This window comes from Microcebus murinus, chromosome 26 (genome assembly GCF_040939455.1).
Source record: "Microcebus murinus isolate Inina chromosome 26, M.murinus_Inina_mat1.0, whole genome shotgun sequence".
Lineage (NCBI taxonomy): Eukaryota > Metazoa > Chordata > Mammalia > Primates > Cheirogaleidae > Microcebus > Microcebus murinus.
In genome coordinates this window covers 3,285,814-3,313,631 of record NC_134129.1, presented here as the reverse complement: position 1 = coordinate 3,313,631, position 27,818 = coordinate 3,285,814, and the positions used below count along the sequence as shown (strand labels likewise).

General features: G+C 38.0%; 1 protein-coding gene across 5 annotated transcripts in view; it reads right to left on the bottom strand.

Annotated features, from left to right (window-relative positions):
* COX18 (cytochrome c oxidase assembly factor COX18) overlaps positions 1–27,818 on the bottom strand; it is a 182,257-nt gene that overhangs the window by 52,914 nt on the left and 101,525 nt on the right. For 3 of the 5 annotated variants that reach the window (XR_012915068.1, XR_012915070.1, XR_012915069.1), the window contains exon 7: positions 19,573–19,635. Coding sequence is in view for 1 of the 5 variants with exons in the window: in XM_075997804.1 (XP_075853919.1) it covers positions 19,623–19,635 (13 nt within the window). In the remaining 4 variants the exon portion in view is untranslated. Of the gene's footprint in view, positions 1–12,857; positions 19,636–27,818 lie in introns of those variants that run through there. The other 2 variants (XR_001148989.3, XM_075997804.1) reach the window with 2 other exon arrangements.

Here is a 27,818-nt window from a genome sequence, read left to right as displayed (position 1 = left end):
AAAATGAAAATGAATAATTAGCACTTAGACCCTTGAATAAAAAAATGGATTTGGATTTTCACAATTGCTCATCAACTTGGAGATGTTTCAACTACTTCCATAACCACATAAAAATTGGGAAAATAGCCCCTGAAATATGAATCATTTAACTTAATTGTGTTTCATATGTCTTAGCATAGAGCTACCCAAAGATAACCTTCATTTTAAACGTCATCTGCAGCCCATCTGAGACTCTGACATACGCAGCATCCAAGACCTCAGTGGAATGTTTCTGGTTCCCTACAGTAACTAGGACCATATGCAAAATCCTCCACTGACAAGCTGAAAAATGTGAAAAGAAAGAGAACTTTGATGCATTTCCATCTACAAACAAAACATTGGAAAAAATGAAGATACTGAAAAGGCTATTATAGCCTTCAGATTGAAGCAATGAAAAAAATATCCTAACCACTGAACACATAATGCAACTTGTTACAGCCTATGACTAATTACCACAGAATAATTCCACTGGTGCCTAATGTGGGAAAATCCTTAATTACTGAAGATATGTGTTGTAAGCTTATCAGTACTTCAAACCACTAAATTTGATTAACATCTGCAATGTTAGCATATGAAGGATTGCTTTGGGAGATGAAAAGAAGCTTGCCCTTTGCTTATTGGGTGGTTGGGAGTAAAGTGTGAAATAAAGTTGACGGAAGCAAAGCATAATATATGGGGTATGAGAATTAGACCACTGGTGTTCAGTTTCCAGTAGGGATATGCATATGTAGTACTTTTGGCAAAGAACAAACATAGACATGTGCATCATCTTAAAGAACTTCCAAAGCAGCAGAAAGAATGTTTTCTACTTATCACTGCTCACGTGAGGTGGTCAGAACCAGAAGCTATCGATTAGGTACATGGAGCAGGAAGGATTCACAATGGAAAAGAGCAAGGCAGCGTACAATTCCCATGGAGTTTCCACATAAGGAAACACAGACTGCTAGATTTCTAGTATGGCTCTGCTACCTACCACCTCTAGGATTTTTGAGCAAGTCATTTCACTTCTTGGTGCCTCAAATTTCTTCATTTCTAAAATTAAGAAACTGTAGGCCTGGCAGAGTTTTGGGCATTCAAAACGTGGCTAATAGAACTGATAAACTGAATATTTAATTTTAGAGTGACTTAACGGACACTGGAGACTTAGTAGGGGGAGTATATGAGGGGGTGTGGAATGAAAAATTACCTACTGGATACAATGTACACTGTTCAGGTGATGTGTATATTAAAAGCCTACCCTTCTCCACCATGCAATTCATCCATGAAACAAGAAACCACTTGTACCCTCTAATCTATTTAAATAAAAACTTAAATTTTTAAAAAGCAAAAAAATTATAAAATTTACCATACAAATTACTTTAAATTTAAATTAAAATAGCCACATGTAGCTAGTGGCTACTGGATTGTCAGTGTAAGTCTACTGACTTGCTACTCAAAATGTAGCTAGACACCGAAGTGCAAAAAATAAATAATTATTTCACTGCTTTTTAGTTTTGGAAATCATAGTTACTTTCCCTTAAATATATTATGTATGTTAACATGTAAGGCATTTATTATTGTTATTTTTAAGGAAAGAGTATTTTTTAAAATTTTCTCCATGTAAATTTCTAGCTTGGTAAATATTGATAGATATTTGCAAAATAAACAAGAGCTCTTTGGGGTTCTCAATAACTGCTGAGAGTGTAAAGGGCCCTACGATGAACAGGTTTGGGTGCTGCTGATTTGCAGGGTGTCTTGATAAGACTGGAGAGGACCAAAGCTGAGAGTCACCACTCCCTCCACCCCTAACCTGGACTTTCATGGCTGCTCCTAAGGATTCAGAAGAAAGGACAGTGCTTAGCATCCTCAAAAAAAGAAAATATGAAGTATTCCAGGGAGTGATTTTGGGACAGGAGGACAAGAAGAGAGAGTAGGAAATAGAAGCATTCATGGAGCCAAGAGATGGTGAAAGGAAGGCAGGAGCTTGCTTGCAACCTCTCTCTGTATCCCTCAGACTGTGAGAGGATTCTTCTAAAACTCAAAAAATGCTTGGCATGAGTGGCCTTCTCGTGGAAGCTGGTGATGGAGAATGGAGCAAGCAGAAATGCGTGTTGGTGGCGGGCGGCACAGGGAGCCCCCACTGGCGTCTGAGGAACGTGTGAAGCTCCGTTCCTAAAGAACACTGGAAACACCTCTCATGTTGTGTGGCTGCCAAGGAGACAGGCCTCCCAAATCACTCACTGTTACATTCCATCATATATATATTTTTTCAGGCTTGTCTTTAGCTACTTAGGAGATAAATCCATCCATAGTGATTTGCTGTGGTTAGAGTTTTAGCTGTCAGTAAAAATGTGTGGGGAAAGTTGGCTGGAAGCAGCACCTACCACGGAGCCTTGCTGCGCAGTCTCAGCCCCATTCTACAGAGAGTGAAAGGGGCAGTTACCCTTTGCAGGGGTCCTCAAACTACGGCCCGTGGGCCACATGCGGCCCACCGAGGACATTTATCTGGCACGCCGGGTGTTTTTGCCACCGCTGCCTGTCCTGCTTAGCAGCTGACTGGTCCCGGGCCCACAGTGCGCATGTGTGGAATGTGCGCCGCACTCTCCGACGGTCTGAGGGACAGTGAACTGGCCCCCTGTTTAAAAAGTTTGAGGACCCCTGCAAGATTAAGGGATCATAACCCCTCCTATCACTTATCAGCTATTATGTCTTACCCAATCCATGCGGTCCCTGCCCCCAGTTAAGCTAATTAAAAATCACTAACAGGTGGGCAAATAATTTGTAGAAATCTCGAGTGCAAACATTGCAAAACTGGTAATTAATTTGCAGGTACATTATCATATGACATCATATGATACTCAAAGTGTCCTAATGCATATTAAAGTCTCTGAGGTTTTTTCATTCTCTTGCTCTAAAAACTTCCTACCTTTTTCACCTGCCCCCCCCCAACCTTTGTTTTGAAATTTTTACTGGATAAATTGGGCAGGCTTTAAAAAAGCCTGAAAGGCCATTTGGAGAATGCAGGGAACAGCAGACGCTGAAAAGGAACAACAAGCACTAACAAGGATTAGAAGTTTTGAAGAGAAAGCATAGTTAATTTCTATGAAATTTAGGAAAGTATTTGCATATTATTTTCTAAACCCATATTTCCACAGAGCGGAAGAGTTACAACTCTGAGATCAGGTAGCTGTTTGCTTCCTGGAGTAGCATGTCACCATTTACAAGCCTTCTCCTTCCATTTGCAGGCATAGCCAAGGTATGCTAATCTCTGAATACAGATAGACTGTTCCATTCTTCTGGTCCTCCTGGCCTCTCCTTTTAACTGGTTATGTGTCTGCTTTCTGATACTATTGTCTAAGGCCCTAGTGGTTCAGAGTTTTTGTTGTTGTTGTTTGGTTTTGTTTTGCTTTGTTTTTAAGAGACAGTGTCTTGCTCTGTCGCTCAAGCTGGAGTGTGCAGTGGCCCAATCATACCTCAGTGCTGTAACCTCAAATCCACTATCAGTGAATTGAATGCATGTGTGTGGCATATATTCAACCATCACTCAAGTGACTTATGAACACATGACATGCGTCTGCCCATCAATCATATTGACAAAACTTCTCACATAAGTCTAACACGTTGTCTACACATGTATGGGCTTCTGCCAAATGCACAGACAGTGTGGAGAATATACAGAACAACAAACAGTATCTTTATAAGTAATGGTTAACAAACTAAATGTTTGTCATCAAGATCAGATAGAAAATCTCTTTGTTAATAAATATGAGTGTATCTGAAAAGTATTACAAAACTTCCCATTAAATATGTTGGATCAACTCAAGCTCACTCATGAAACTCCACAAAAATGACAGTAAAATGACAGAACAAAGGTACAAAAATTCACAAGGACGAAGAGAATAGAAGATGAATCTGTAACAAAAGCAAGAAAAAGGCAGGTAAGTGGTGGCTGCATTAATTGGCCCAAGAAAATAGATCCTGGGAGGAAAATATATCTCCCCAAATGCTGGGCACTTCATGGCTTCCAGATAACTCTGGACGAGAAGGTAGAGGTAGATCTAAAATCAGACAAATTTGGAGAAAATATAAGAAACAATTAAATCACCAGATCTTCTTCACAACTCTTCTCCACATAAGACTGAAGATTTCTTCTCTGGAAAGTTCTATTAAGCTGGGGCACACCAGGCACAGGGCGTTCCAACACAGGGCTGTTGGCAGTAAGGACTATGCTATCCAGATAAGAGTCCAAGAGAGTTCTCTCTGGGAAATGGGCCTGCCCAAGAGAAAAGGCCTAAAAATACTTATATTGGAAGTTTCCCATTGAAATGGCCCAACTAGAGCACCTGAAAATGGAACCTAGACCAACAAGCCTTATCTACATGCAAAAAGTTTCTAATCAACACTTAAACAATTCAGACAGCAGCCAACAGACTTGGCCAACAGCCAAAATTCATGAGAAATTTCAGGAAGGTCTCTAATGTGAAAGACAGAAGCCCAAACAAATAGAAATATATGATAGAGGAAATACAGGCTATGAACTAACCAAATTCTATCATTACTATTCTCAGAGAGCTAAGAGGAGAGTTGGCATCCATGAAATAAGATCATGATGATTCTTTTTTAATTCAGAAATTAAAAAGGAATCCTTGGAATTAAAAAGGTGATAGCAGAAATTAAAAACTCAAGAGAGGAATTATAGGGCAAACTAGAGGAAAATTTCCAGAAAATTTTGATTTCAAATGGCAAAAAATAGAAAATAGAAGGAATAAAGGAAAATAAAATTAAATGACAAGTAGAAAAGATTCAATATTTAAATAAGAGGCCAATAAAGAGAAGAATGAAAACAGAAGAAAATTATTAATGAAATAATTTAAGAAAATCTCCCAGTTAAGTTTTTAGATTGTAATGATCTAATAAATTCTCAGTGTAATGGATGAAAGAAAAAACTTACATCATGAAATGCTTTTATAAAGTATCAGACATGACAGACTTATAATTCTAACAAGTTAAAACTTTCCAAAGTACTTAGATAACTATTTTAAAATTTATAAATTAAACAGATTTCTTTGTTCCTTCTCTAATCCTACTGCTTTGCCTGACTAATTTTAAAAAAATAAAACAAAAAGGAATAACTGAACAAGGGGGCAAGAGGCCAACTGCAGAGATCATACCAAAAACAAGAGACGGTTTCAGGTGAAAAAGCACAGTCCATGTGAAATGCTAAGGGAAAGGTGCCAGAACTTGCCCTTACCAGAGACCCACAGGAAGAAGTTGCAGAGCAGAACAAGTAGGAGCAAGATTTTGGCAGAGACCTGACCCAGAGAGACTGGAGTCTGGTGAAAAGGGTAGGTGGGAGTGTTTGCTTCTCCTCCCCTCACACCCGTGGCAGTCGGCCAGCCCCCAGTCTGTGTGAGAGTGCTTCTACCCTGACAATGCAGGCACTGCTGCCATCAGCACACTGAGAGCTTCTTGAGAGCACAGCACCAGGCTCCAAGCCTGCTTCCCCGCCCCCAGACCCAAGCTGAGGCAGTGAGCGCCATATTGCCTGTGCACACACTGGGTGCCCCTCTTCTTCCCGGGAAGTCAGAGCCCTTCTGGCTTCCTGTCACTGGATCCCATATGAACATTCTCCAGCACTTGCTTGGGCTGAAACAACTACAAAGGAACGGAGACACAGGACAGCAGCATTATTCCCAGAATTATGACCAGTAGGGTGGCTGACCCAAGGGGACTGGGAAGTGCATGAATGACTTTTAGGGCACAGGAAGGAGGAATGCTCACTCTCCTGCACCAGAGAGCCCCTGGCTCATGATCTGAAGTTCTCTGCACCCATCCCAGTGGAGGTGTGAGTGCAAAGAGTAAGAGAGCGTCCCACCCCAGAGCAGAAAGAACACTGGAGCCCAGGAAGGAATGTGGAGATGGGGCCCTCCCCTCCTCCAACTATGCAATGCCAACAGACATAACTTCCTCTGCTCCCAAGCACAAGTTTTTGGTGCTGCTATGCTGCAGGACAGCCAGTTCTAGGCTTCGGGGGCAGAGGGAGGCAACACTCCCAAAAGTACTCTGCTTATTACGCTCAGGTTCTGTCTGGAGGGTGCAGCTCATTTCCTTCCATCTCAGATGGGCAGCATTTTTGCAGCTGTCCTAACCCATGAATCTCAGCCCCCGGGTGTCTGCATCACTGGATCCAAGGCCAATACTCCCCAGCACCCACTCGGCTGCAGTAGCTTTGCAGGACTGGTGGGTCCTGGGGGATCTGTGGGTCTCCCAGAGCTTGGGCAGTCAGGGCAGGACACTTACAGCTGAGAGGAGAATGCAGCACACCAGAGGGCCCCTACGGACAAAGGGGACCAGGGCACCACTCCCCACTGTTTGGCGTCTTCTCCTCCTCCTTCCCGTCCCCATCTACAACTGCAGAGGCAGCCACAGATGTTTTCCCTTGGCACCCATGAAGGTTCTACAGGGGATGGTTAAGCCAGGGCACTTGGGAGTAGCTGCCCTGCCTCTGACAAAGCACCCATCGCGCCCAGGATTCCATGGAGCTTGGGCCTCACTGCTTTCCCTCTATCCAAGAAAGAAAGAGAGAGGATTGAAATAAGCTCAATCACAAATGAAAAAAGAGACATTATCACTGTCACCACAGAAATACAAACGATCATCTGAGACTACTACAAACACCTGTATGCACATGAACTACAAAATCTAAAGGAAATAGATACATTTTTGGAAACACAAAATGTCCTCAGCCTGAGTCAGGAAGAAATAGAAACCTTGAACAGACAAATAACAAGTAGTGACATAAAACAGTAATAAAAAATTTCCCCCCAGCCCCAAAAAAGCTCAGGACCAGACAGATTCACAGCCAAATTCTACCAGACCTACAGAGAAGAACTAGTACCTACCCTACTGAAACTATTCCATAGCCTCAAGAAGGAGGGAATTCTCTCTAGGTCATTCTACAAAGCCAGTATCACTCTGATACCAAAGCCAGGAAAGGGCACAATGAAAAGAAGGATACCACAGACCAATATTCCTGATGAACATAGATGCACATAAAAAAATAACCATGATTAAGTGGGTTTCATTCTAGGGATATAAGGATGGCTTAACCTATGCAAATCAATAAATGTCATTCACCACATGAATGAAAAACAAAAATCATATATATGATCATGTCAATAGACATGGGGAAAAAAACCACTCAATAAAATCCAACACTTCTTCATGATAAAAGATTTTAACAAACTAGGCATGAAAACAACATACCTCAAAATTATAAAAGCCATAGATGACAAACCCACAGCCAACATCATACTGAATGGGGAAAAGTCAAAAGCATTCCCCCTAAGAACTGGAACAAGACAAGGATGCCCACTGTCACCACTTCTATTCAACATAGTGCTGGAAGTCCTAGCCAGAACAATCAGGCAAAAGAAAGAAATGAAAGGTATCCAGATTGGGAAAGAAAAAATTAAACTATCACTTTGTGCTGACAATATAATCTTATATCTAGAAAATCCCAAACACATCATCAAGAGACTCCTGGAATTGATAAATAAATTCAGCAAAGTCTCAGGTTGCAAAATTAATATATACAAATCAGTAGCATTTCTATATATTAATAACAGCCAAGCTGAGAATCAAAATAAGAACTCAATAACATTTATAACTGCAAAATGAATGAATGAATGAATAAATAAAATACCTAAGAATATACTTAACCGAGGAAGTGAAAGATCTTTACAAGAAGAACAAAAAAATACTGATGAAAGAAATTGTTGAAGACACAAACAAATGCAAAAATATTTCATGCTCATGGCTTAGAAGAGTCAATATTGTTACAATGTTCACACTGTCTAAAGTGATTCACAGACTCAAAGCAATTCCCATCAAAATATCAACATAATTTTTCACAGAATTAGGAAAAAAATACTAAAATTCATATGGAATCAAAAAAGAATCTGTATAGTCAAAGCAATCCTAAGCAAAAAGAACAAAGCTGGAGGCATCAATGCATTACCTAACTTCAAATTATACTACAAGGCTATAGTTACCAAATAGCAAGGCACTGGTATAAAAGTAGACACATAGATCAATGGAACAGAACAGAGAACCTAAAAATAAAACCATACACCTATAACCAATTGATCTTTGACAAAACAGACAAAAACGTATACTGGGTAAAGGATGCCCATTCAATAAATGGTGCTGGGAAAATTGGATAGCCACTAAGAGAAGAATGAAACTGGATCCCTCTGTCTCACCATACACAAAAATTAACTCAAGAGGGATTAAAGACTTAAATATAAGACCTGACACCATAAAAATTCTAGAAGAAAACTTAGGAAAAACTCTTCTGAACATTGGCGTAGGCAAAGAATTCATTACTAAGGCCCTAAAAGCAAATACAACACAAATAAAAATAAATACATGGTAATTAAATAATGAACAGAGTAAGTAGACAACCTATACAATAAGGAGAATATATTTGCATATTATACATCCAACAACCAACTAATAACCCAGAATCTACAAAGAACTCAAATCAGCAAGAAAAATAAAAATAAAAACAAAAAACTAATTAAAAAGTGAGCACGACATGAACATACATTTTTCAAAAGAAGATGTACAAATGGCCAATAAAAATGAAAAAATGTTCAACATCATTAATAATCTGGGAAATTCAAGTAACAGACTTGAACATTAGGTGTGAAACTATTAGAATTCTAGAGGAAAGCGTTGGAAATACTCTTGTAGACATTGGCCTGGGCAAAGAATTTATGAACAAGACCCCAAAGGCAATCACAGTAGCAACAAAAATAAATAAATGGGACCTGTATATATTAATTTTGCAACCTGAGGCTTTGCTGAATTTATTTATCAATTCCAGGAGTCTCTTGATGATGTGTTTGGGATTTTCTAGATATAAGATTAAATTAAAAAGCTTCTACACAGCCAAAGAAACTGTCAAGAGAGCAAACAGACAACCCACAGAATGGGAGAAAATTTTCATAAGCTTATACATCCGATGAAGGGCTGATAACTAGAATTTATTTAGAACTCAGGAAAATCAGCAAGGAAAAATCAAACAACCCTATCAAAAAGTGGGCAAAGGACATGAACAGACATTTTTCAAAAGAAGACAGAAGAATGGCCAACAAACATATGAAAAAAATGCTCAACATCTCTAATCATCAGGGAAATGCAAATCAAAACCACAATGAGATATCACTTAACCCCAGTGAGAATGACCTTTATCAAAAAGTCCTCAAACAATAAATGTTGGCATGGATGCGGAGAGATAGGAACACTCCTACACTGCTGGTGGGACTGCAAACTAGTTCAGCCTCTGTGGAAAGCAATATGGAGATGCCTTAAAGCGATACACGTAGATCTACCATTTGATCCAGCAATTCCACTACTGGGCATCTACGCAAAAGATCCAATGACACTGTACAAATGGGACACCTGCACTCAAATGTTACCAGCAGCACAGTTCACAATCGCAAAGGTGTGGAAACAACCCAGGTGCCCATCAATACATGAGTGGATTAATAAAATGTGGTATATGTATACCATGGAGTACTATTCAGCTTTAAGAAACAATGGTGATATAGCACCTCTTATATTTTCCTGGATAGAGCTGGAACCCATTCTATTAAGTGAAGTATCTCAAGAATGGAAAAACAAGCAACAAATGTACTCATCAGCAAATTGGTATTAACGGATCAACACCTAAGTGGACATATAGGAATAACATTTATTGGGTGTTGGGCGGGGGGGAGGGGAAGGAGAGGATGGGTATATACAAACATAATGAGTGAGATATGCAATGTCTGGGGGATGGTCACGCTTGAAGCTCTGACTCATAGGGGGAGGAGGGGCATGGGCAATATACGTAACCTTAACATTTGTACCCCCATAATATGTTGAAATTTTTTAAAAAATGGGGGAAAAAAAAGAGATACCACCTTGCTCCTATCAGAATGGCCATTACTACAAAATCAAAAACAAGAGATGTCGGCATGGATGCAGTGAAAAGGAAATGCTTATACACTGTTGGTGGGAAAGTAAATTAGTACCACTTCTATGGAAAATAGTGTGGAGATTCCTCAAAGAAATACAGTAGACCTATTATTTGATCCAATAATTGCATTACTGGGTATCTACTCAAAGAAAAAGAAGTCATTATATCAAAAAGACACATGCCCTTGTATGTTGACCACAGCACAATTCACAAATGCATAGATATGGAATCAATCTAAGTGCCCATCAACTGATAAATAAATAATAAAATAAATCAACTGATAAATAATAAACCTTTTCCAGAAAAGATTTCACCTCTCTCTTTGATAGACAACATGCATTTTGAAGTACATATTCTGGGGTTTTTTTGAAGTACAATATTCTCATTACCTCAGAGTTATATTTTTATGTATTAATGTATAAAAAATACATCTTATATAAGAAAACTGCATTTCACTTTCTCATTATATTGTGAATTATTACAAATGCATAGAAACATATATTCTCAAAGTAAACAAGTGCTTTTTAATGTCAAAATCAATCTACCTCAATCAATTTACTTTTAAAATCCAGTCTGTCTTGTTAATTATGAATAATGGATAAAAATTCTGGTAAATAAATAAAAATTTCTTCAAAATTATCTGCTGTAGTTAGCATTATAGAATACTTTTATCAACTTTGTCGTGTGTGTGTCAAAATCTGTTTAGCAATTGCCAGAGCCTTCTGTTCCTCTTTACTTGTGGTTGTCTGTGTATTTGATGCGTGTGTCTAACATTTACAGGTATGTATGCTGTGTATATACACATTCCCAAACATACACATCCCCATCTAAAGCATCAGATTTTGCTATTGGTAACAAGAAAATAAAATGTATTATTAAACTTGTTTAATACTAGAATCTATCACTGTCTTTGAAACAAAATACACAAAGCATTAGGAGGGACAAGAGCACAAGAATGGTAAATCCCTCTTTAAAGCACTGAATACCCTTTCAAATAGTTAACTGCAAAATGCATACAACTATGAAACACATAAAAATGGTATGTAACAAATAGTAAAGCATAATGGAAGTTTAACTGTTAAAAGAATAAAATCTGCTAAATGAATAATAGCAGTAGCCAAGCCAGCTATGATTTCATGCTTTTCCATTGTAAAATGTAGGAATCCATTCACATATAATAATTCCAGAGGGAGAGTTCCACAGTTTTCAGACATTTGTGGATAACAAGTCAACTTCCCTAGAATCCTCCCATTTTAAAAACAAACAAAACTTGCTGATGCTACACATTCCTGGGAAAAGTAAAGATTAAACCTCCCAAGAGTTAGAAATGCTTAGTTAGTTATCTACTTTCCAAAGTCAACTGCTCTGTGCCCATGCAAAAGATGACCACGTAAGAAAGCACAAAATAAGCCTTCGTTACAATGAAAGGGCAGACGTCGTAAGAACCACTCACGTGCAGGATGTTGGTGAGCTCCATCACACGCTTCTCCAGTTCTCTATATTGCACACACTCCCTCAACAAGACACAGTTAGCATATTTTGCAAATGTTTTTTTCTTTCTATTTTTCCAGTTCAGCAGAAATGGAACTCAACTTACATTTGGCAGAAATAACCAAAGTGGGGAAACTGTCTTAACTTCCTCCCTAATTTCCTATGTACATTGATTGCACTATTAACCCCAATTCTTTACCTTCCCTATTATGTGATTTTGGAGTTCCTGCCATGAAAGCAGAATATATTGCCATGCCCAGTGTGACTGACTTTGGGCAAAAGAATGAGATAGAAGTAATGGTCCTTACTTCCAAACCTATACCTCAAAAGGCTTTGTATTTTCCAATTACCCTCTTGTATTTCTTCCATCACCATGAATAGAACATTCTAGGGCCAGCGGCTGGTCATAACAGGAAGACAATGAGAGGTACATGGAGCAGAACCACCCCTAGCCAACTACAGACATGAAAACGAGGCCAGCCAAGACCAGCACAACTGTCCGGCTGATCTCAGCCTAGATAAGTCGACTTGCAGATTCATGAAAATAGTAAGTGTTCTAAGCCACTGAATTTTAGCATAGCTATACCTAAGCACAGCAATACCTAAGCGATATATTCCCTCAGCACTTCAGCATTTCTCCTTTCTATCTGAATGCTCCTGCTGATTATTTTGCAAGTTCACAAGGCATCGGAGTACATATATCAACAATATGACAAAAGCGTTTCCTTATACTAGCAGTTCAATTTTACTTTAGGTTTTAAAACTTGTACTCTCTAAAGAACCCTTTAAGCAGCACATGACAGGGAATAATTCCATTTTTCCTTACTTGGCTTTCTCTTTAATTAATTAATCTCAGTAACACCAGATTATTCAAGGGGAGGTGACCACATAATGCAAGATATTTGAGTTACTAATCGTCTCATATATTCTCATTTCCTGAAGCTATGTCCTCAGTCTTTAATAAAATCTTATACATATCAGTTTATAGGTGGATGGACTATCTTGGGGAAAGGCAAAAATAAACTTTACAATGGATTTATAATGAGAATGCACCTAGAAAGACTGCCAATCATTGAGAATGGGACTGCCAAAAAGTGAAAAGATGAAAAGTGAATTAAAAAAACAAAAAAAGTGAAAAAAGTGAAAAGTGAAAACTTATACTGACCAAAGGAAAAAAAATCCAGAAGATTCAAATTACTAAAATCAGGAATGAAAGAAAGAACATCATTATGTATTTTACAAAAACAGAGAATATAGTGCATAAAAATTATATGCCAATGAATTAGATAACCTAGATGAAATGAAAACATTCCTAAAAGGATAAAAGTTATGGAAACTCCTCAAAAAGAAATAGAAAAATCTGAATAGACCTATAATAAATAAAGAAATTTAATTATTAATGAAAAAATCTTCCAACAAAGAAAAGCCCAGCCCAGATGACCTCACTGGTGAATTCTACCAAACATTTAAAGAAGAATTAATACTAATTCTTCATCTAAAAAATAGAAGAGGAAGGAACAATTCTCAACTTATTCAATAAGGCCAGTATTAACTTAGACAAAAAACAGATATCACAAGAAAAGAAAACTGCAGATCAATATATACCATCAATATAACTTTTAAAAATGTCAACAAAATCCTAGTAAATTTAATCCAGTAGCATAAAAAAGGATTATATACCATGACCAAGTAGAATTTATCCCATAAATGCAAGGTTTTTTAGCAACCAGATAGCAATAAATATTAAATATAACATATGAGTAGAATGAAGGACAAAAATACATGCCCATCTCCATATATGCAGAAGAGGCATTTGACAAAATGCAAATAGCATATCATAATTTATCAAAACCCCCACAAAAACCCAATTGGGAAAAGAAGGGAACTTTCTCAATCAAATCAAAAGGACCTATAAAAAACCCAGGCTAACATCATACTAAATGGTAAAAGACTGAATGTTTTTACCCTATGTTCAGGAACAAGACAAAGATGTTTTCTCTTGCCACTTCTCTTGAACATTCCATAGGAGGTTCTAGTCAGAGCAATAAGGCAAGAAAAAGAAATAAGACATCCAGATTTGAAATGAAGAAGTAATCTCTACTTCCTGATGGCATGATTTTGTATATGAATCCTAAGGAATTAAATAATTAGTAATAATTATTAGTAAAAAATAATTAGTACTAATTAATAGTTCAGCAGAGTTTTAGGGTACAGGATTAATATATAAAAACCAACTGGATTTCTATACAGTAGCAATAAACAACCCTAAAATGAAACTAAGAAAACAATTCCATTTATAATAGCACCAGAAGAATAACATTCTAAGAAATATGTTTAACAAGATAAGTGTAAACTTATAAAACATTGTTGATAGAAATTGAAGAAAACCTAAATGAATGGGAAAACATACAAGTTAATGGATCAGAAGACTTAACATTGTTAAAATGTCAATTTTTGCCAAATTGATCTACAAATTCAATTTAATCCCTATCAAAATTCCACTTGGCTTTTTTTAATAGAAATTACAAGCTTATCCTAAAATTCATATGGAAATTTAAGAAACCCAGAATAGCCAAAACAATCTTGAATATGAAAAACAATTTGGAGGGCACACACTTCCTGATTTCAGAACTTACTAGAAAGCTATAATAATCAAACAAGTGTGGTGTCAGAATAATGTTAGACATACAGACCAAAGGAATCAATTGAGAGTCCAAATATAAGACTCACATTTATTTATTTATTTATTTATTTATATTATATTATATTTATTTCGAGAAAATATGAGAGTACAAACATTTTGGTTGCATTTTATATTTGCCTCTCCCTAGCAAGGTTTAGAGGTATGCCCTTCCCCTCCACAATGCTCGCCACAACCCTCAGACGTGAGTCTACCCCCTCAACTGCAAATCCCTGGAGAACATTACCACCATAGTGATAATTAGTCAGTACCAATTTGATGGCGAGTACAAGTGGAGCCCATTCTTCCTATCTTATGTCACTTCACTTTGGATAATGGGCTTAAGCTCAATCCAGGATAATACAAGCGGTGCTAGGTCACTGTCATTTCTTAGAATTGAGTAATATTACATTGTATACATATACCAAATTTTAATAATCCATTCATGAATTGACAGGCACTTGGGTTGTTTCCACATCCTTGCAACAGTGAATTGTGCTGCCATAAACATTCGGGTGCAGATGTCTTTGTTATAGAATGTCTTATGCTCTTTTGGGTAGATGCCTAATAATGCTATTGCTGGATCAAATGGTATTTCTATTTTTAGCTCTTTGAGGTATCTCCAAATTATTTTCCACAAGGTTACAGTAATTTGCAGTCCCACCAGCAGTGTAAGAGTGTTCCTGTCTCTCCACATCCTCACCAGCATTTGTTGTTTTGGGATTTTTTGATAGAGACCAATCTCACTGGGGTTAGGTGATATCTCATTGTGGTTTTGATTTGCATTTCTCTAATGATTAGAGATGCTGAACATTTTTTTATATGTTTGCTGGTCATTATCCTGTCTTCTTTGGAAAACTTTCTGTTCATTTCTGTTGCCCATTTCTTGATGGGGTTGTTTGATTTTTTCTTGTTAATTCTTTTGAGTTCTAGATAGATTCTTATTATCAGACCTTTATCAGAAGTGTAGAGAGCAAATATTTTCTCCCATTCTGTAGGTTGTCTATTTGCTCTAATGATAGTTTTCTTGGCTGTGCAGAAGGTTTTTAATTTAATCAGATTCCATTTGTTTATTTTTGTTGCTGCAGTGGTTGCTTCGGGGGGTCTTCAAGAATTCTTTGCCTAGGCCGATGTCTGAAAGGGTCTTCCCAACATCATCTTCTAGGATTCTTAAGGTTTCATGCTTTAGGTCACATTTATTTTTTTTCAACAAATGATGTTGGAATAAATGGATATTTACATGCAAAAAAAAAGAAAAATGAAGTGGGACCCCTTCCTAACAGCATATATAAAAATTAACTCAAGATTGTTTTAAACCTAAATGTAAGAGTTAAAACTATTAAACTCTTGGACAAAAATATAGGAGTAAATCTTCATAATTCCGTACTACTGTAGATAGTGGTTTGGCTTCCTGGGCTGCTTGCTGCAGGTTATGAGTCAGAGTTCTATTTTTATATATAATCTGGCATTGCCATTTGTATATTCAGACTCTCAGAATCAAACATGAGCTATGAAACCTCTAGGAATTTACTCAATCTTTCTTATCCTCAGTGCCTTCATTTATAAGATTTGGTTAGTAGCAGCCAGTACTACATAATATAATAATTTATAGCCCATAAAAATATTTTCTGAACTGGAAAAAACAGATTTAGTAGTGCTAATACAACCACTATTTATGAGAAAAATAATGTACTTTTATGCTGAGGACATACTGAAATAGAAGATAAAAGTGCTTAGCACAGGGCCTGGCATAAAGAAGACAGAAAATTGTTAGGTTTTTTTTTTTTTTTTACCTCTTTCCTTGGTTTTTCATTGTAAGATCCTCCTTGTCACCCCATTTTGGGCCTATACAAAGTGATAATATGCAATTATACATGCTAAGAAGTATTGTAATCCCCTATGACTGCAAGGAGACACTTTCTCCCTCCTACTGCATATAGGTTTACTAGAGAAACTTAGATAATGTTCCTGCCAGTTCCCAGAGAGTACTGAATCAGTTTCTCCATTCACTCAATCGCATCCTTTATGCCTCCATCTCTTTTGTAGGAGAGTCAGTCAGAAACAAGGCAGTCCAATGTTTCATGGAAGTGCTATGTATGCAATTAAATAGTTTAGCATTGAAGAAAAAGTCTTCATTTTTGTTCTGTCTACTAAAGAACACAAACAACTGGATCAGAAGAAAGGATGCATTCTCCATTACAAATCCCATTTGGTACAACTTAGGCACCAACTCTCTTTTTAAGGATAATGTTGTTTATGGAGCATGAGCTGAGTGGTGTGAAAGGTTTCTTAGTTTCTTTCTTCTCCAAATTAGCACATGCACCCCACACCCATATCATGGCGACAGCTGAAATGTGAACAGACACAACAATAGTGGGGCCTGGAAAAGAAGTCTTTATGCCACCCTGGGAGGGCATGTGGTACACATTTTAAGTCTGTGATGTCCTAAGAAGGATCAGCCCACTCTCATCCCCAATACATGGCTCAGTTTTGCACAGGAATCACCTTACTTTTGTACCCCGGATGCTTTCCTGTAATCTGGCCAGAAGCTATAAACCCACTGCTTACATAGAATTAATTCTGAGACATTCAGGGAAATAGGAGTTGTACCCCCTGCCTGGGTGTTGGGGTGGCTTTCTAATACAAGAGAAAAATCAGTGAACTAAGACCCAAAGTTTCTAATAAGTTACATGTGTCAAGCATTCCAGTAAAAGTCATACAATAGAAATATAATAAAGTAAGAATTCTATAAAAGTTTATTTTTAATACTTTCTACTAGTAGTCTGAATTTTCAGGAGATTGGCCAGCTTTTTTGGAATACACTGGTAGCATATGAAACCTTTTTATTCTTTTCATTCATTTATTTATTCATTTAGTAACCATTTGTAAATGTTAATAAATAGCAAATAAAATGTGTAGTATTTAAAATTGAATCTGAAGTTTTACAGTGGACTGATTACCAATGCACAAAATATGGAATATTACAGTCTTTTATAGGACAATCATCTCTACTGTAATCCACATTTAATTAAGGGATTTAATAGACAAGCCTTCTGTATTTCTCATAGATTGCTGACCTATTACTAGCACTAGCACTATTGAAAATATATTTTTTCTGGGACAGTTCAGAGAAGATCTGTAAGGCCTATAAATTGTTATAATCATCTAAGCTAAAATACCTTTGAGCTTAAAATGCCTGTTTGTTCAGTGGACTATAGACTAAAATCCTTAAAGTTGGAGGTGAGTTGAACTAGCCTGGCCCTGGGTAAATGTACGACATGAGAAAAATTGTGTTTTCCCAAAGTCATCTTATTTTCCCATTATACATATACTGATTTGATTTTGGGGGGGCTTATTATAAACTCTTCTATTCATAAAACTTCATGTGAGGGGATAAACCCTTTCAATTGTATCATAAGCCCCCCACTGTGGTGATTCACCTTGTAAACACATATATACAACATCAACTATCGTCAGTTTAATTGGTTTAGTATCAATAGCTAATACAAATAAATGGCTCATTAATAAGTTCTTATTGGTTGAATTAACTTATGGCCCAATTAAGACAAAAAGCAATCCATAATACACATTCTCAAGAATACAATAACAACAGCTAACATTCACTCAGGGTTTACCATGTGTCAGGCACTTTGTACATCCCTTTTGTGTATTGTTTGATTTAATCCTCACAATAACTATATGATGTTGGTGCCATGATGATCCTCATTTTCCTTGAAGAAATTAAGGCCCAGAAATGTTAAATGACTTCAGAATCACACAGCTAGTAGGTGTCTGATTGTCTTTGAACCTAAACATCCAATCACAGCACCTTTCATTATTTACAACTGAATACTATCTTTCCACAGGAGTTGTGATAGCCACTTATTGTATTATTTTGCATAACTTCTAATTTACAATAGAAATCTGCTAATGTGCAAAGATTGTACATCTGAATCCCTGAGTTAGCCAGGGTGGTTATTTATTGTGGTCCAGCACCAGATGCTAGGTCTAATGAAGTGCTAGTCATTTGAGTCTCGATGCAGTTGCTTACTTCCCCATAGAGGGCAGACACCCGATTTCACATCTTTGAAACTAAGTGCAGTAGCTGTAAGCACACTTAAGACAGTTCTTCTTATGAAATCAGAATAATTAAAATGAAAATAGATTTTACAAGGTAACTGTTTTTAACCAATTAAATTCAATCAAGGAAAGTTATTATTTTCCCGCTAAAATCAAAAGTTATTGGTAACATTATTGTTGAAAGCTTGGAGTTCCTGAGTTCAAGCCCCAGCAACTCCACTGGGTCTCAGGAAAGGTATTCAAATATCTCTGAGCTTCAGCGTCCTCATCTGAAAACCGAGGGTTATATATTGGGGTTAAAGCTGTTATGAGAATTAAGCTAATAAATGTGGAGTTCTTCCTTCTAAGAGGGTCTCATCTGATCCTGCTTCCTAAGAACGTTATACTGCAGGTCTCATGAAGTACTTTTGTGCCTTCATTCTGATTTCTCACTGTCTTTTTCAGATTTTCTTAGGGGGTATAAATAACAGCTTCTCTAATATAGAGAAGAGGAGGAATGGCCAGAACGTGTCATTTGTTAAGTGAAAGGTGTCATGAATTTCTGAGAGTGACTTTCATTTGTGGCTTATGGAAATGGGGATTATGGAGTCTCCTTCTAGTCATGCAGCGTCAACAAAAATGTGCTTTGAGATGTAGAGGATAGAAGGGCTAAAACTGACTAAATATAGAATTTTTTTGTTGCCAATATTACCAATGCAGTGCACCAGTGTCTTTTCTAAGGTAGAATCAACTCATGAATACTCTGAGATATTATGTTCCCATCTCAACTGACACATTTAGAGCAAAGCAGATGTTCACATGCAAGTGCATTAGCGGATCTACTGTATTCACAACTCAAAAATGTTAACTACAAGATGTTATGGTAAGCATTAAATAGTAAGCTCTTCCTTGTTTTCCCCTGAGCAACATCCAATGAGCTACACACTCATGCGGAGGATTTTAATTTCAATGAGAAAGTGGAGAGAAATCTCAGGAAAGGGACAAGATATTTAAAAATGAATTTAAACAACAGCAACAAATTTACTATCCAAAGAAAGCCAAAGCAGCACTAAGTTCTAGCTTCTTCTGTTCCCCAGGTTGCTCACTGTAGCCAAGATAGGTAGAGGCTGGTGGCCACACACATGTCCAGCATGGTCTCTTGGGTACAAAAGCACTCATTTACCCCCGTTTCCCTACTCTGGAGAATTCAGTTATCATTGGTGGTAAAGGGGCCAAGCATGCTGTTGGCTTGACCACAGACTCTTCTAACATGCCCTGCCCTTTACTCTTGGCTCACCCAGTCCTTGTTCTTGGCCACATCAGAGGTTTGGGTCTGGCTGCTCACATTTAGTGTATATTCCTGGAAGAAGGAGAGAATAATAAAATAAAGATATGGTCAAACCAAGATTATGCTAGGCGCAGCATACTGGTTCAACAATGTATGCACAACCAAAGGAATATTTGAGCCTTAATGTAATTTTAAATTAGAACTTGGCCGGGCGTGGTGGCTCACGCCTGTAATCCTAGCTCTCTGGGAGGCCGAGGCGGGCGGATTGCTCGAGGTCAGGAGTTTGAAACCAGCCTGAGCAAGAGCGAGACCCCGTCTCTACTATAAATAGAAAGAAATTAATTGGCTAACTAATATATATATATATATATATAAAAATAAAATTAGCCGGGCATGGTGGCGCATGCCTGCAGTCCCAGCTACTTGGGAGGCTGAGGCAGAAGGATTGCTTGAGCCCAGGAGATTGAGGTTGCTGTGAGCTAGGCTGACGCCATGGCACTCACTCTAGCCTAGGCAACAAAGCGAGACTCTGTCTCAAAAAAAAATTAAATAAATAAATTAGAACTTGATAAACAATATGGAAAAACCAGTATTCAAATGACTAAATATAGAACTGTCTTTAGTTCCCTTGATTTTGCAATGTCTCCCTAGATAAGAACCATCCTTCCCCATCTTCTGCTCACTCCACTGGGAAGAAAACTTGCCATTCTATGTCTATGAATTTCTAAATTAAACACTTGTTGCTTATCTATCCCTAAACAAATAATGTTTTCACAAGCTAAATAATTACATGACTCCTAAGCATGTGTTCTTTCATCCAGGCTCCCCTTCCATCTGGCAAGCTCCCTATATGGTATCTAAGACATGACCAAAATATTCCTTTTTCCTCTTATCCTGAGGCAGCTGATTCCTTTACCTTTGTACATGCCTCTGTTAACTCTCATATTTTCCTGTGACTTCTAGTTTCTATGTTTCCCTCACTATATAATTGATATCTCAGAGTCAGGGACCATATCTTACTTGTCTTTCTAACCCCTGCTGCTTGGACATATCGGTAAGTCCTGTTGAATGAATGATGAAGAAACAAGCTAATGGATCTACATCTATGTCGATGTTCTCACGAATTTCTTAGAAAAAGAGTAAGAAAGAGGAGTTGTATGACCTAGTATAGTATCTAGCAACTGAATGAAATTTAGACTTTGCATTTAGGTCAAGCAATGAAAAATCAAACTCCTAACAACTGTAGATATTTTTCCAACCACCAAGAAAGTAAAAGAGACACTCAGCTGAGCTGGACAGTCTGATCCTATGGCTCATCTATAAAGCATCCATGAAGCTAGAAGGGGGAAACTCTGAGTACCATAAGAAGCTGAGTAGTGTTGCAGATTAGGGAAATGACATAGATATTCCAGAAGTTAGAACAATAACCCACATCTGAGAATATGACTTGACGTGCTAATGCAGTGTTCCACATGAATTCTCTTTTGATGCTAAGATTTCAATCAGAAAATAGGCATATGACAAGAAGAGGAAAACATGAACTAATAGAGTGTTCTGTATATCCCCACAGAGATTGAGTCATTCTCTATACACCAGAAGAGCACATTAAATGTTGATCCATCTATTATACTAGGTACCTTACTGCCTTCTAGGCATGAACTGCCATAAAATGTTCATTGTCCATTTCTACCCTATAGATCTCTACCTTGCTACATGTAAACAGAACGATCTCATCAGGAAAGGGCATTTTCATCATATAGGAAATAGCCAAAGTCTTAAATGCATGGATGGGCTCAGGTTTAGGGTTGAAAAAGAAAAGGCTTATAAGTGTCAACAGAAAAAAGCCAAACTCTGCAAAATAATTTTAAAGAGATTTATTATGAGCCAAACTTGAGGACCATGACCCAGAGCCACTGCCAAGAGTCTTTGGGCAAGTGGACTCGCTGTGGCTGGGTTACAGTTTGGTTTTTTACATTTTAGAGACAAGGGTTATTGGTAAAGCCATCAATCAATATGTGGGAGGCATACATTGGTTTGGCCCCAAAAAGAGGGCTATCTTGAAGGGGGGGGGCTAACAGCTTATTGGTGGGTTTAAAGATGCTTCGGATTGTAATTGGCTAAAGACGGGAATCTTTGTCTAAAGGCTTGGAATGTTTTAACATAAACTGTTTACCAGAGATAAGCCACCATTTGTTGCATAAATTGAGGACCTGCAGGATTATCTTGCATACCCTTAGGACTGTTAATGGGTTACAAAGGATGTCTCCAAGAAGGGAGAGGAGAATGATAAGGCGTGTGTGACCTTCCTCCTCCTGGCAGGCAACTTTGCCCTAAGATATTCCTTTGGCCAAGAGGGGGTCCATTCAGTCAGCTGTGGGGGGGAGGGTGAGCATTTTAGTTCACAAAAGCAAAGAGGTTAAAACTTAATTCAGTTTCTTAGTCTTGGAGATGAAGGCCATTCCGAACCATTCCCTGACTCAACTGAGACTCATCAGAATACTAAAAGATATCCTAGAAGCCTCATCAGACTTTCCACTCAGAACCACAAATCTTCCAGATTTCAGACTACTTCTCCCAAACTTAGCTCAGACTCATGTAAAATATAAGGCTACATTAGTACCAATGTTCTCAGGCCCAATGAAATCCTATTTCCCTTAGAAATCCTAGCATAAGGGTCATTAGGAAAGCATGGCATAATTTTGTTAAGAATTTTAAAAATTATCTTCATTGTACTTCTAACACATATGCAACTTTAGAGAATGCATGCTTTCTAAGCTTTAAAGAAATATTTTCATAAAGCATATTTTCTTCTAAAAAATATTTTATGGAATAAGTTCAAGATATCTATTACAGGTAATAGCAATGTGTTGTATTCTTGAAAATTTCTGAGAAAGTAGATTTTAAGTGTTCTCAATGCAAAACATTAAGTATTTGAGGTGTCGCATATGTTAACTACCTCAACTTAGCCATTCCACAATGTATACATATTTCACAACAGCATATTAAAGATGATAAATATATACAATTTTTATTTTTCAATTAAAAAAATGAAAAAGTTCTGTAGAATCAGTCTTTCTAATATCTTTTTTGTTACCAAAAATGTATGCCATGTGACTACAGATGTGTAGTGAGAGCTGCCCGAGCATGAAAACTACAGAGAAACAATCATGAAGACTTAGGTGTGAACACAAGGGATCAGGGTTGGGGCAGTCACCATCACAGGAGTGTTTGTACTAGTCTTTGTGGAACAAGGAGGGGATTAATCATGTATCTGGAGGCTGTCTGCATAAATCAGGCTAGAGAGCCTACAGAGCTACACATGTATTTCTCACACCTTTTCAGAAAGGTCTTCATGGAAGGGACACTAATTCATCAGATCTATAAAACAGAAGAATGGGTCTGCACAAGTGTGGCCCAGGGTCCAATCTTTGTTCACCTTCAGACTAGTCGGCCTTCAGTGTGGGCACAAACGTTTACCTTTTCCAGGAAGCTACTATTCCCTGCAAAGGGAAGCCCCAGGGGTTTTTGCTTTGCTACCTACAAGTCGGTCAAAAAGTTTACCAATTCTGTCAGAAGGACAATTGTGTCCTCCGGCTGCATTCTGTAATCCAGCCTTGTCATAATAATAATGGTGTGTTGATCTCCACCTGCCTCCTGTTTGTACTCCTCCGTAGGCTCAGAACCCACACTGGAAGGAGACATGATTATCACTCTCTAACCCCAACCACCACCAATGGTTAAGGAAGGAGACATGGAAAAAAGTTCCTACTGGAGAGTGGCATACAAAGTAGCGTCAGAGAAACCAAGAGAGTAGAGCTGCAAGAAGGAGGAGCCACCAAGTGCCAGCTCAGCAAGGATGACAAATGTGCGGTTTCTGTGAAAACAAATGTGTGGAAAGTCAGACCAAAGCAAGTGCTTAAAAAGTTGTCAGTTAACTGGCATCCAACCACTAGATTCCAGTCAAGAAGGAGAATGCAAAGGCAAGTGCTCAAGTAAGATGACATAAGGAGTATAAGATAGGTCCTGATTATATTCATGGGGTGGAAAGGTTAGTTAATAGAATGGATCCCTGACCACTTTTTATTTAGCCAGTTCATGCAAGTGTGTTCTTATAATTGCTAACTAACACACAAATAATGGTGGACTCAGATCCTCAGCTGTGCTTGGAACAGCAGGGAAAATTAGGGCTGATGCCAATGCCATGCTGCACACGGACCAGTGTCACAAGTGATGAAAGTAGACAAGAATGTGGCATTCAAATCAGAATTATATAGAGGAATCATACAACCCTGTTTAACTTTTGCTGAGTCTTCCTTTAACATCTCTTTAAGCTGAGAAACAAGGTTCTTTATCTTATCATAAAACTCACTCCTGAGTGACTAGGTCTTCTTATGAGTTCATAAATGGCTAATGTGAAGCATGTGTGTGTGTGTGTGTGTGTGTATTTCCATAGGATGCCTTTGAAGTATCCTTGCTGATTACTAAGGAATTAAAGCAAGAAAATGAAAGAACTTCTCTCTTTCCAGCATTTAGGGAAGAGATTGCGCATAAGTTTCCTACCAAGGAAAGGTGCTTTCAGAAGGTACAGTTGAGTGGCAATCAGGAGAGTAGCCCACGGGGTAGGGAGGAAGCATGGGGTTGTAATATGAAGAGAAGCAAATAGGAGAAAAGAGCTGACAGAGGAAATTACATTTGGGGCAATGAGCAAGGGAAACACGATACCGGGTATGGTTGAATTAGCTGGTGCTAAGATTCCAATGGGACCTAACTAGGGTCAAGTTTGGTAAAGTCACCGTGGAGTCATCCCCACTGGCACTTGAGAAAGGGCAAGCAGGAAGTAAGTGCTGGATGGATATGCAGCCTTTGTGTAAGCCCAGAACGAGGAAATTTAATCCAATTACACAAAAATTTAAGGGTTGGGTTTTTTGGGGGAGGGAAAATGATATAAATCTTGCCATCCAAATTGAAACTAGAGGCTTCTTAGAAAAATCTCTTAGTTCAGAAATAGAAAAAAATGTTTTAAACTTTTGAAGACATCTGGACAAAAATAGCATTTCATTAGCAGTTCCTATGCCAAATTCCCAATAAAATACCTTAAAAGGTATAATAGAAAATGCTGACTACATCAGTGAAATGTAAGGAAAGACACTAATCCAGAAACTGGGTGAATCTGTAACTGCAAGCCCGGTATATATGACTTAGAAATAAATGCTTCACAGACTCAAAAAATGAAGACTGGCTGTCCTAGAATTGGGTTAAAGGAAGCTTTATCCAGTGCACAATCCTCCACTCAACCTCTATCATCACCTCCCCACCACCATCTGATCAAAACTCAGATGCTGGATCTGTTGCAAACAGAAAAATGAGTAGCCTTTACTTTACTATTAATACATCAAAAACTGCATTGGTGGAGCATCCAGCGTCGTACTCCTTTTCTTTTCTATGCTCCTTTTCACCTCTCTTTTTATATGCTTTCAGAGACTGCATTTTAGCCAGAGGTGACAGAAAATGGGTGGAGCCAGCCTGCAACTTGTAGTCCCACATGGACAGCACAGACGTCTGGGCAATAGGCAAGAAGAGTACTTAGAGCAATGCATGCAGTGGGCTGCAGCATTCAAGACGCTCCATCCCACAGATTCAGAGACCCATACAAATGGGATTAGACAGGTTACATATCTCAGTCCTCGAGTTCTGCAAAGTTTGAATGCTTGGTGTGTGGCAAATATTGGCCGAGAAGCTATGCACATCAACCCAGGAAGTAGGCCATCTTGAAATGCTACAAACCTTGTATTTTAACAAATATCATGTCTGAGTAAGTCTTCCCTCATTCACAGACAATAAGAGTGAATATACAGAAAACAATACCCATGGGTTAAAAATAAGGTAAGAGATGCTTCAGAGCAAAAGATTACTTTTTGATGTAAGTGCCTGATCCAAGTTTCAAGTAAAAAAATAACAAAAAAAAAAAAAAAAAAGATTACTTTTGAAAATGACTTGTCACAAAACCCAGAAACTGGTTTTTCGAAACCGCTTCATTTTTAAGTCAGGAAAAAGGAATGCATGTCTTCCAAAATGATAGGAATTGCTTACATGCAAAAATGAAGATTTGAATAGACAAATGGCTCAGATGCAAAGATAGAAACAGATAAAAAGAAGATGGATGGTATGAAGAAATACTGCAAGGAATAAAAGTATATTCAATACTTAAAGGCTTCATTAAAGGAACTGAAGAGTAGAAACTACATATGTTAAAAGTCAAATGTAATGTGGATATAAAGCTTATAAAGTTCTCCTAGAACACAGAAGACAAGGATAAAGGGGAAAATCACCCAAGAGAGAAGATGGGAGATATGGAAAAAAGAGCACAAAGACCAACCTGTCAAGTACTAGTGAGTCCTACAGATCCCAGAAATGAATGAGTCGAATGATCAAAGTTATTACAGATATTAAAAGAAAAAAAATCCTAAGAAGAAAAAGGAAGACCAGATTACCATTTACCAGCCAAAACTGATGATGAAAGGTGACCCATTCATAGACATTCTGGCAAAACAGTTTATATACAAGTTTGGGGTTGTTTTGTTTGACTGTTTGGCAGCTCTGGCCTTGTGCTTTATTTGCTGGCAAGATGTTTTTTTATAGCTTTATTAAGATATTATTGATGTACAAAAAACTGCAAACATTTAATGGCACATTTTGATGAATTCAGACATATCTCATACTCATCACTTCCATAAGTTTCCTTATGGCCCTTGGCTTTACCCCATCCCCTGCTGGAGACGGGGCCTCAGTCTGTCACCAGGCTGGAGAGTGGCAGCACGACCATAGCTCACTCCAGACTTGAGCTTCTGGGCTTGAGGGATCGTTCCTGCCCCAGGCTCCTGAGTAGATGGGATTACAGGCGTGAACCACTGTGCCCAGCTGTTCTGTTTGTTTGTTTGGTGGTGGTAAGAACATTTAACATAAGCTCTACCCTCTTAAATTTTCAAGCATACAACACTGTATTATTAACTATGGGCGCTATGCTATAGCACAAGTATCAGAGCTTATTCATCTTATGTAACTGCAACTTTATACCCATTGAACAACAACTCCCCATTTCCCCTCCTCCCATCCACTGGCAACCACCTTTCTATAAGTTTGATTATTTTAAGCACCTTTGATTACTTTAGGTACCTGCTCCTATAAGTTTGATTATTTTAGGCACCTCATATAAGTGGAATAGTACAGTATTTGTCTTTATGTGACTGACTTATTTCTCTTGGGAAAATGACTTTCGGTTCCATCCATGTTGTTGCAAATGATGTTATTCTTTTATAAGTCTGAATAATATTCCATTGTATGTATTAATATGTGCAACATTTTCTTTTTTTTTTAAATTTTCTTCTTTTTGAATTATTTATTTATTTTTTGAGACAGAGTCTCACTCTGATGCCCAGCCTAGAGTGCCGTGGCATCAGCCTCGCTCACAGCAACCTCAAACTCCTGGGCTCAAGCAATCCTCCTGCCTCAGCCTCCCGAGTAGCTGGGACTACAGGCATGTGCCACCATGCCCAGCTAATTTTTTCTATATATTTTTAGTTGGCCAATTAATTTTTCTATTTTTAGTAGAGAAGGGGTATCACTGTTGCTCAGGCTGGTTTCAAACTCCTGACCTTGAGTGATCCTCCTGCCTCCGCCTCCCAGAGTGCTAGGATTACAGGTGTGAGCCACCGTGCCCGGCCGCAATATTTCTTTATCCTTTTGTCTGTCAATGGACATTTGGGTTGTTCCAATATCTTGGTTCTTGTGAATAATGCTGCAATGAACATGGGAGGGCAGATATCTCTTCTAGATCTTGATTTCAATTCCTTTGCATATACTACATCTGGCAGTAGATTGCTGGATCATTTGGTAGTTCTACTGTTAATTTTTTTGAGAAACCTCCATACTGTTTTCCACAATGGCTACACCATTTTACATTCCCACTAACAGTGTACAAGAATTCTCACTTCTCTACATCCTTGCCAGTATTTGTTACATTTTTTCAATAGACACTCCAACAGGTATGGAAGGATATCTCATTTTGGTTTTAATTGTATTTTCCTAATTATATATAGGTTTACAAGGATTAAAAAATCTCCCCCCACATACACACTAGACAGAGAGAAAATACAACAGAAATTAATCACACCCCATATTTCATAACACTATGTGTCTTTAATAACACTTGGGAAAACAATAAAGTATGTCTAAGGAGCTACAAAGAAGAAATATTC